Source organism: Nicotiana tabacum, chromosome 16 (assembly GCF_000715075.1).
Source record: "Nicotiana tabacum cultivar K326 chromosome 16, ASM71507v2, whole genome shotgun sequence".
Classification (NCBI taxonomy): Eukaryota; Viridiplantae; Streptophyta; class Magnoliopsida; order Solanales; family Solanaceae; genus Nicotiana; species Nicotiana tabacum.
The window spans coordinates 157135387-157147154 of record NC_134095.1 but is presented as its reverse complement, the minus strand read 5'-3'; the positions used below and the strand labels follow the sequence as shown (position 1 = coordinate 157147154).

The 11768-nt window shown below is 40.1% G+C and overlaps 1 protein-coding gene across 1 annotated transcript; it reads right to left on the bottom strand.

Annotated features, from left to right (window-relative positions):
* Window positions 1-3032: 3032 nt before the first annotated feature.
* LOC142170478 (uncharacterized) lies at window positions 3033-3410 on the bottom strand. The gene has a single exon (XM_075232394.1). It carries the CDS (start codon window positions 3408-3410, stop codon window positions 3033-3035), a length of 378 nt encoding a protein of 125 aa, XP_075088495.1.
* Window positions 3411-11768: the final 8358 nt, after the last annotated feature.

Below are 11768 nucleotides of genomic sequence, written 5' to 3'. Positions count from 1 at the left end.
ACAGTAATATCGTACAGTACCTGTTATTTCTTGTAGATGACAACAATCTCTAGAAGCTGGCATTGGTCCCCTTCCAATCTGTATATGCCCTCCAAATTAACAATTAAGTTCTTCCATGGTGTGTATGTTCTGAATTATCCCTCAGAAATATGTTTTCTCAAAATCTTCTCCAAGTGAGAAAGTTGTAAAGAAGTTAGGGCCAAGCAAAACATTAATACAAAATAAGAAGAACTCACTGTATAAATATGTTATGACCAAAAGGACATAGCCCAAGTTACAGAAAAAATATGTTATTATTTTTTATAACACAAAGAGGTCATAATGAGAAGCAAAAATAATTGGCAACCTACATTAAGTTTGTATTAATCAAACAAACAGGAGGATGAGAGCCATACCTAACCCGACTACTTGTGCATCTAACCAAGTGTTTATGCAAGGAGGGAAGAATTTTCTGCCCCAATTGTACACACTACAGCTGCAAGCTCTCCTTTTCTAATATCAAAGTTTATATTTTTCGATGCTTCTTTAGTACTATTTTCATCATCCCAACAAAAAGCTCCATCTTTCACCTGCATAGCAATTGTAACCCCACAACGTTTCAGTCTTTCTACAACTTTATTCACTAACTCATTACTCATCATATGTTTGTCTAATCTATCAAGAGATATCATTGACAGCGAAAGCGAGATCATGGATTGAGGAAAGGCCCTGATCTGTTCCTGCAACATCTTGAAGAGATGTCACAGATAACATTGTCTGCTATAGAAGCAAGAACTTTGGTTGCTTTATGTCTAATTATTGGATGCTCATTGACATTTTTAAGAGTGCTGGATTGACTGTGATGTTTAGCTTAAAGTATATATATTTCTATGTATATCACCTCATATTTTACTTTTGTTTCATGAATTTAGGATGTTAAACGCTATGATTTATATTAATTTGAAGTCTTTTTACTTGTAGGAATAATTCGGGAGCAATTGGGAGCGAAACGCACAAGATTTAAGCCAAAACGAACAAAACCGGAAAAAGAGGTCATCTGGGTGCCACAGGCAGTGCCTGGCGCCACCTGTTGCGCCCAAATGGCCTCTTTTTCAGGAATGCATCTCCTCATCAACTGATCAGCACATTGCTTCTACAAATAGGGCTCATCCCAGTAATAGAAGTTCACATCATGTAAAAACCTCTTTCTAGTTTCAGATTGGATTTCGGGAGGAAGTACCCCACTCACAAGATAATTCACATAGTCTGCGTTCCATGGAAGAGGGTCTTGGGTTATAGCAAAAAGTTGCTCATTAGGAAATACTTCTTTAATTTGGCCACCCTCCTCCACATGATTGTGATTTTTCGACCTTGATAGATGGTTAGCTACTTGGTTCTTTGTCCCCTATCGATCCCGTATTTCTACATCAAACTCCTGCAACAATAAAACCCAGCGCATCAATCTAGCCTCAGATTCCTTTTTTGTAAATAAATACCTGATTGCTGCATGATTGGTATGGACTATGACTTTCATTCCCACCAAGTATGCCCAAAATTTCTCAAAGGCCCACACAACACCTAACAAATCCTTCTCAGTGGTGGTGTAATTCAGTTGTGCATCATCAAGAGTCTTACTCACATAGTAGATGGAATAAAATACCTTGTCCTTCCTCTGGCCTAGCACTGCCCCAATAACAAGGTCACTCGCATCACACATAAGTTCAAATGGTAAGGACCAATCAGGTGCCACAATAATAGGAGAAGTCACCAACTTCTTTTTAAGTTCTTCAAATGCCTTGAGACAAGCATCATCAAAGTTGAAAGTTACATCTTTCTCAAGTAGCCTACACAAAGGAGTTGTTTTCGAAAAATCTTTAATAAAGCGCCGATAGAAACCCGCGTGTCCCAAGAAACTCCGGACACCCTTCACTGAAATAGGTGGAGGCAATTTTTCAACTGCCTCCACCTTCACTTTATCAACTTCAATGCCACTCCTAGATACTTTGTGACCCAACACGATGCCTTCTTGTACCATAAAATGGCACTTTTCCCAATTCAATACCAGATTTGTTTCTTCACAACAGGCTAGCACCTTGCTTAAATTGCTCAAGCAATCGGCATAAGATGACCCAAAAACTGAAAAATCATCTATAAACACTTCCACGAATTTTTCCACCATGTCGGTAAAAATAGCCATCATGCACCTCTGGAAAGTGGCTGGTGCATTACAAAGACCAAACGGCATTCGCTTAAAGGCAAAAGTGCCATAAGGACAAGTAATAGTAGTCTTCTCCTGGTCCTCTGAGCATATGACAATCTGATTGTATCCCGAATAACCATTAAGGAAACAATAATATTCATGCCCAGCTAACCTGTCTTGAATTTGGTCGATGAATGGAAGTGGGAAGTGGTCCTTGTGAGTTGCTTTGTTGAGCATTCAATAATCAATGCAGACTCCCATCCCGTAACAATGCATGTAGGTATTAGCTCATTCTTCTCGTTCTCAACTACAATCATTCCTCCCTTTTTGGGCACACATTGAATCGGGCTTACCCAGTTGCTGTCAGAAATAGGAAAAATGATACCTGCATCGAGCAACTTGATTACTTCCTTTTTCACCATCTCTTTCATAATAGGATTTAATCTCCTTTGCTGCTCCATACTGGGGCGGTGTCCGTCATCTAAAAAGATTTTATGCATGTAGAACGATGGACTACTACCTTTGATGTCATCTATAGTCCACTCAATTGCCTTTTTATGCTCATGGAGTACTCTAAACAATTTTCTTCTTGAGTGCTGGTTAAGCTGGACGAAATAATCACGGCCAATGTCTTAGAGTTTCCCAAATAAGCATAGCGTAGATGCGCTGGAAGTGATTTGAGTTCTTGCTTCGGAGCTTCTTCATTAGATGGCCTGGGAAGGGTCAGAGTGACATGCCTGTCCAACTATTCAAATTTTCTAAACCCTTGGACATAACTGCAGGACATATCTAGTACTTGCTCAATTTCTCCAATCATTTCATCTTCACTTTTTTCTACATCCCCAATCAAAACTCATTCAACAGGATCTACAAGGCTCATATAGGGCACTAACGATGTGGCATCACTCTCTACCACAAAGATCATGGATAACTCTTCATAGTGGGATGGTAACTTGAGTGCTCTATAAACATTGAAGACCTCCACTCGATCACCCACTCTCATTGTCATCATTCCTTCATAGACATCGATAATGGCTCGACCCGTGGCTAAGAATGGACGCCCCAAAATAAATGAGACTTCCTGACCTGGCTCGTAATCCAAGATAATGACATCAACAGGGAATATGAAGGAACCCACTTGAACTAACACATCTCCAATCACTCCCTCGGGATAAGCAAGGGAGCGATCAGCTAACTGTAAGATAACTGTTGTTGGGTGTGGCTCACCCATCCCCAACTGTGTGAGCAAAGATAGCAGCATCAAATTGATGCTCGCTCCAAGATCACATAAAGCTCGCCCAACAACATGTTTACCAATCGAGATTTGGATAGTGAAACTATCTGGATCCTTCAATTTTTTAGGTAACTTGCCCTAAATTCTGGAGCTGCACTCCTCAGTGAGTGCCACAGTCTCGAACTTGGTTAGCCCCCTTTTATTTTCCACAATATCCTTGATGTACTTTGCATATTTGGATACTTCTTGTAAGATGTCAACCAATGGAATATTAATTTGCACTTGCTTCAAGATATCAAGAAACTTCTTATATGCGACATTATCTCTTAATTTCTGTAATTTTTGAAGGAATATAGGTGGTGGCCTTGCCACCAATGGTGGGGGTTGCTCAACCACCGCCTTTCCAGCTGGCTTCTCGGATTCCTTAGATTTTTCTGATGTTGATTCAATAGTGGCTGGCCTCTCATCAAAAGTCACTTGTTTGCTCTTTTTTGACCGAACCTCTTCTAATTGTCTCCCATTCCTCAATGACACGGCATTAAGGGATGCCTTAGGATTAGCTTCAGTGTCACTTGGAAGAGCTCCAACTAGTCTAGTGTTTTGAGCATTGGCAAGCTATCCCATTTGGCACTCCAAATTTCTGAAATCGATCCTGAGTTGTTGATTGTCAAGCAACAACTGCTTCAACAAATCATTCCCTTTCTCTTCTACCTATTGAGGTGGCTTTTGAGGTTGATTGAAATTGTCTATAATGATTCTGATTCGGCTGATTTCCACCCCATGAGAAGTTGGGATGATTCTTCCAATTTGGGTTATAAGTGTTCCTATATTGTGCATTTTGATTCGTTGGACCCCTACTCTGCTGTCCCACATAGTATATAGATTCTAGATTCGTGGGGAACATGTCACTCATATGGTTATCACCACATAGTTCGCAGATAAGAGACATCTGTTGCATTGTCATTCTATTCACCTGGTTTGCCAATTTTGCTTTCTCAACTCTCATGGCCGAGAATTCATCAAGCTCAGTCAATCTGACTTCCTTCTGTTTACTTGTCTTGCGTGAATCCCCATCTCCTTGCCAGTTATGATCATTAGCAGTGAAGTTATTCAGCAAGAGTTGAATTTCACTATATGGTTTTGCCATGCAACTACCCCCACAAGCTGAATCAAGATTCATTTTTGAGGCCTCATCTAGCCCGTCAACAAAAGTGTGTCCCAATACCTCATCAGTGTGACAATGGTGTGGGCAATCTCTGAGTAGTTTCTTGTACCTTTCCCAAGCTTGACAAAGTGTCTCTCCATCCCGTTGTTCGAACCCAAGAATTTGATTCCTCTATGACTTTGTCTTCTTAGTGGGGAAAACATGATTAAGAGTTTCCTTGCTAGATCATCCCAAGTGTGGATTGAGTTCGCGGGCTCTTTCTGTAACCTAGCTTCCCCCAGCAGTGAAAAGGGAAAAAGTGTCAGCCTGACATAGTCTTTGGAAACGTTCGGATAATTATAGGTGTCCGTAATTTCTAAGAAATTCTGAATGTGCCTCTGCGGATCTTCATGAGATAGACCCATATATTGCCCTGTGGACTGAATCAGTTGTACCATGTACTGTTTGAGTTCAAAATGCCCTGTGATCTCAGGCTTTGCAATAGCCTGAGTCATATTAGCAAGATTGGGCCTTGCGGCTTCTATCACCGCAAGCTCTACATTACTTTCCATCTCTATTAGCTGTGGTTGAACTACGATGTCCAACTCTCTTTCTATTCTAGTTCTAGCTTCGACCTCCCTCCTCACTCTGTGAAATGTCCGATCAAGAGGAAGGAGATTATTTGCACTTCTACTCCTCCGCATTCAAGAGAAGAGCCTGTGTTAACACAAACAAGGTAAACTAAAAATTTAAACTTGAACAAATAACTAAAAAAAATCTTAAGTCAGCAAAGTAGCTAATTTTTTTAAGTCCCCGGCAACAGCGCCAAAAACTTGTTGCTCCCAAACGCACACGAAAGTATACATGGTCGTACAAGTAATAAAATGATAAGTCGAGTATCGAACCCACAGAGACTTATATCAACTACTCACTAACACACCAATATTTTTATTCCGTCAAGCTAAATTCGAGTTCAACAGTTAATTATGCTAAACTACAATTCTATGTAATAACTAAATTATCAAGTAGTAGAATAATTGTTACGTATTCAATAGAGACAACTATTCCTGGGTTGTGATCGATTCACCATTTGTATTGTGTTCTAATTAACTCTCCCTTTCGTATAATTCACTCATGCTTGCTAATTAATCGATAAATGCTCTCACAACCTTGTCTCGAAGTACTACTCACCTATTCTCAATTGATTAATGCCTATATTCCTATGAAATCAATCTCGTAGGAATGCATTAAGATCATGATATTTAATTAAGCACGGTGACTAGGTATATTCCTATCCTAACCACAAATCCGCTCCCCCTAAGGGTTAAGATTGTGCTCTCTTCAATTCTTCTCTAATCTAAACATGGCTTTCCCCATAGATAGTAAATAAAACCTAACTGTTGGCCAGACAATTAAGCAATTAATCACAAAATAGAAGAAACAACCATATATTGGTGAATTATAATAAAGGTCAAGCTAATATAAAACGAGAATATTCATGGCTAAATCACAACCCCAGAACAATGGGTGTTTAGCCACTCATGATGTAATCAAACAATTGCATAAGTTTTGATTAATTGAAAATACTAGAAAAAGATGAAGAATTCTGAGATGTTCTTGCTCCTCAATGTTTCTTGTGTGTATTTTTGCTCCAAAGTGCGTCTCCCCCCTCCAAAATTAGGCTTAGTCTTCCTTTTATACGTGTTGGATAGGCCTAGGGTCTAATAAACTGTGTCCCAGGAAAAATAGGACAACATCCGCGTCAACGGCGCCCAGCCTGACGCCAGGCGCCCACCAGGGCACTGCCTGTGGCGCCCAAATGGCCTCTTTATCTGGTTTTGTTCGTTTTGGCTCAAATCTTGCGCGTTTTGCCCCCAATTGCTCCCAAATCATTCCTACAAGTAAAAAAACTTCAAATTAATATAAATCATAGCCTTTAACATCCCAAATTCAAGAAATAAAAGTAAAATATGGGGCGATATACATAGAAATATATATACTTTAAGCTAAACATCAACACCCCACACTTAGACTCTTGCTCATCCTCGAGCAATGGGACAATCTAAATAACCCCCAACTACGTACAAAGTTCAATCATAGAGGAGCACCTTAACTTTTAACCACACATTATACCCTTGACTACGATCAATACCGACACACAAACATGAACACACAAAAATTCACATTCTTCCCGTTTAAGCATACCCAAGTATAATATTTCAATTCAATAAATTCCAACAACTTATTCATCACCACCCAACCTCAAAAGTCGACTTGCAACCACTAAGCACCCTCAATTTATGCACTTACCCAACAAGAAAGTTTACAACATTACCAATCATTCATGAGATCATGTGCCATCACCAACAAACAAAAGAGTGAATATAAATTGGTCCACACATTCAAATATGTTTTTGAATATAGATTAAGGACATCACACGATTGAACAAATTCACTCACTCTCACAAAGAGTTCATATGCATCTCGTGGTCGTACCATAAGCTTTCCCGTAGTGTATATCTCTTCTAATTTAAGCTAGCAAAATCTAGGATCAATTAGGACTTTAAGGTTGTAATATAGGCTAAGGGATGGGTATAATACATTTAGAAATAGTGGATAACCCTCGTAAGCACTTTAATGCACTACATTCATGATTCAAGTACATATTCATCTCAACCAATTCACTTGCCATAGACAATATAGCCCTCTTTTCAATGAAACACTTCTATATTTCCACTAGCACAAATCAATAAGAATCTGAGGCGTGTATTTTCTCCATTATTTGTACTATCATATTTTTTTTATTTTCTTGCAATTTTTCTTTTCCTTTCTCTCTTTTTTTCTTTTCTTCACACACTCCATACATTAAAGTTCATCGGCTCGTGACTTTTAATTTCAACCTTAGTGCACCAACGGGCCCTTCCATGGTTCCACTCGAAAACTACTCCCCAATATCTCACCTTACTTCTTTTAGAGACTGAGTGCCTTAGGAGGTAAAGGTTCAATCAATATCAAATTAAGAACAAAATAGGGGTATGGCTTGTAATGTGGGTGCCAAAAGAAAGGTCTATAGGCTCAAAGGGGCTAGCAACGGGAAATTTTATTTTTATCTGACAAGCACATCCATGATCAAGCAAGAAAATGCCTACGTCATCTCCTAGATTAGCACAACTTATAATTTCGCTTCAAACAACACACGGGGCAAGTTCTATATTACACAGGATAGCATAGAAGATCACAAATCCTCACACACATGTTGCACATGACTTAATTGAGACGGTTTTGTTCAACTCTCAAGTCAAGCAAGCACAATTAAATGAGAAGTTTAAGCAACATTGTACTATGTGGCATACGAGTCAAACAACTGAGAGAAGGCATTACAAAATAGGCTATTTACTTTACTTAGGCTTCACATGTCAAACCAAATATAAGTGAAAACAGAATGTATGTCATAGCCTCATGTGCCAGCATCAACCATGTCAATGAGTTTTTCCGAACGACTCAGTTTCTTCCTAAACTACTCCTAAAAAAAAATTAAAGTGCCCGGTTCGAGCTACATCCTTGGAAAAGAACCCGTGCTCAAAGAAAAACCAAGGAATACTACCTAGCTATTCCAAAAAAAATCTTTTTGGTGTTTTTAAATCAGACTTTTATCCCTCAAGAAAGTTGTCCAAAAGATCCATCGTCGGGAAAAGTCCAAACTTTTTCAAAATTTTCTTTTCTTTTCTTTTGTATTTTTATGTTTTTTTTCATTTAAAGTAACTAATACTACACTAGAACTATTGAAAGAAACAAATCAAAACAAGTTGATACAAAATATACAACTACAACACAGGTAGTATTCCTCCCACCCCACACTTCAACTATGCATATCCCTCGATGCAAGTAAAAATGAAAAACAGAGTAGGGTGAAAAGAAAAACTCCCTGTCAATCAGAGTCCACTCCCCCAGAAGCGCTGGGGTCATCATCATTCGGTCCGAAAGGCACCAAAGTCATGGGCCCCGTAGCATCATTTCCATCCTTATCCTCAGTATTTGAGCCTTTGGAAGAGTTGATGTCCTCCGATGAGTGAACGGGGCTGGCAGCTGCAATCCCCAACGTCTCCTTGGACGTGTTGGACAAGTCATTGCGCAAATGCATACGCTCCTCGTCTATAATGCCAGCCCTTCTCATGAGTAAGTTCAAAGTGTTATAAATGTACCTGTTGAAGTTCTCCTCTCGCTCCATCGGGCTGTGGGGGTGAGTTTTGATGATGCCTCAACCACAGATGTGATGTCTGTAAGCCCTGAAGGCACCTCCACCACCTCATCATGTACGGGGTACTCCGGCACTCCGTGAAATAGCATATACTGAGTAAGTAAATTGCCAAAGAAGAACTGCTGAATCTGTCGCCCAAACCTCATGCGGGCGATCTCACTGAGCATAATTTCAGCTACATTAATTGGTCGGCGGTCGTTAAGGAGAAGATGGGACACACTCTAGCTCGAGTGCAGTCACTGTTGTGCTCCACCGTCATTTGTCTTGCCTGCACAAAAGTTCTGCCATACTTTGGCAGTGTTGTTGTAGTCTGAGCGAACCATTGAGAGGTAAATGTTGCATTGCTTCCATATCCACTTAGCATTTGAATCTACGCCACAAAGAGTGTGACATATTAACTCACATTTTGGCTTTCAGATAAGCGTTGGAGTCTCCTTGGGTCGGCATTCTCAACCCCCAAATAGATACACCCAAATACTCCCTTCCCAGCGGCACATCCTTTCCTCGTACACGTGAAGTGCTTCTCTGATAATCCCAGTTAGCATACAGCTCTCGTACCATGCTCAGGTTTGCAGGACCCGGGTATTCCAAGAACTTGTACATCTCTAGAGCTCGTAGCCTATCAACTATCTTCGAGAATTTCCTCTCTATGGCTGCTGTATTAATCCCCATCTCAGAAATATACCGACCAGACGACACAAAGTCTCTGTGCCAAGCAATAGCAACATCATTAGCCAAGTCCAGACGAGGCCTCGGCCTTAATGGTGCTTGATGAGATCCCCCGATGACCTGTTTTCCTTGGGACTGTCGTGGAGAGCTTTCTCCCTACTTGCACTTTTTAGGCGCAGGAGGAATGGTGGAGGACCTTCCAATGCCTTTTCCTTTGCTAGTGCTAGCACGAGCTATAGTATCCTACAACACAATTTAAACGTGAATGTGAGAACGGTTCAAGAAATATGCCTATGGTTGTCGTGCAAGTCATGAAATGACCCTACACTTAAACCTGAAGGCACAATGCACACTATGTCAAAAGTGTTGCACCTCAAAGCTATGGGTACTCAAGACTTCCCCATGCTACACAATAATGAGTGATCATAGCAACGCATATTCACAATAAGGTAAGCAAAAGGCATATGGTATGCACCTTTCACAACTACTAGACTGTACTAAATTAGGCAAACTTACAAGATTCTACGACATACAACATATATGGATCAATGGTGTAAGAACATGTTTTTCATCAAAGCCACATCCCCTAGCATGTAAAAGTATCCCTATTCACCTCACACTTAGCCCAAATGCATAACAATTTCATCCGGTTACTCAGACTTCACCGGCGCACCAAAAATCCCCGTTCAAGCATTTGAACAAATACAATGTGGGCATGAAGTGTGTTCTTATAATTCAACAATGGTGGAACATGGTGGCACTCCCAATCTTTCAAAGAAGTATAGGTAATTCTAGTTTACTACTCCGTATACACAAGAACCACACAATTTTCGACCAACCAACGTCACCCACTATAAATATTTTCATAAGAACTTTATAGGGAATGATATTGGTAATTAGGGATATTGGGAAGGGGATTATGTTTATCTACTAGTTAAATCACAACAAGAAATATAAGAGAAGAAGAATAACACTCCTGGAGAAGGTGTGCAAGAGAGAACAAAAAATTGAAGAAGATTTGCGTGAAGAAGAAGAAGGGAGTCGACAGAAGTAGTAGCGTTTGGCGTTTAAGTGTGCTTCTTCAGGTTTTAAATTTTTGGTTTGTTTGTGTTTGGGTGGGTTTGGGAAAGGATATGGGTATTAGTATTAGTGTAAATGGGTATTTGGCTTGGGTATGGGATAAGAATACAATAAATAACGAAATAAAAAAATAAGAAAAACTTACCTGGACCCCCAGCTTGGCGCCTTGCACCCTGCCTAGCGCTGGGGTTTTCAGACCTCACTGTTTGTGGCGCCCTAGGCAGCGCTGGGCGTCGGCCTGGGCGCTGTTCATGAGAATTTGTTTTTTGAATATCTCGATCCCCCGAGCCCTATATATCTCCAATTTACACGTCCTACACCATTATATCTAAAATTTCTATACCTATAAAGAAAATGCAATATTCTACCTATTCTAAAAGAAAAATTAAGAAGTTAAACTAGGAAAGCAATAAAAATTGGGTTGCCTCCCAACAAGCGCCTTATTTAACGCCACGGCACGATGCAGAGTCTTGCTTACTCATCAGCGAGTACAACCTTGGTCTTCTCACGATTAATCATTCCTCCCTAATAATGCTTGACTCTATCACCATTCACCAAGAATTTCCTCTCACCATTTAAAACTTGCAGCTCGATTGCACTGTAAGGAGTGACTCTCACCACCTCAAAAGGATCTGACCATCTCGACTTTAGCTTCCCAGGGAACATCCATAGTCTAGAATTGAATAATAATATATGTTGTCCTAGCTCAAAGTGACGCAGCTTGATATGCTTGTCAAGCCATCTTTTTGTCTTTTCTTTATATAGCTTAGCATTTTCATAAGAGTGCAGCCTGAACTCATCTAACTCATTCAACTACATAAGTCTTTTCTCGCCTGCGGCCTCAAGGTCCATGTTCAGCTTCTTAATGGCCCAGTATGACTTGTGTTCCAGTTCAATGGGCAAGTGACATGCCTTCCCAAAAACTAGCTTGTAAGGGGATGCTCCAATTGGCATTTTATATGCAGTCCTATACTCCCACAAGGCATCATCCGATTTTGCAGCCCAATCCTTCATATTCACACTCACCGTTTTCTCTAATATTTGCTTGATTTATCTGTTTGACACCTTAGTTTGATCACTTATCATAGGATGATATGTTGTAGCAACTCTGTGGCTAACTCCATATTTAGCTAGAAGGCTATTCAACAATCGATTGCAAAAATGAGTCCCTTCATCACTAATTAAGGCACTTGGAGTCCCAAAT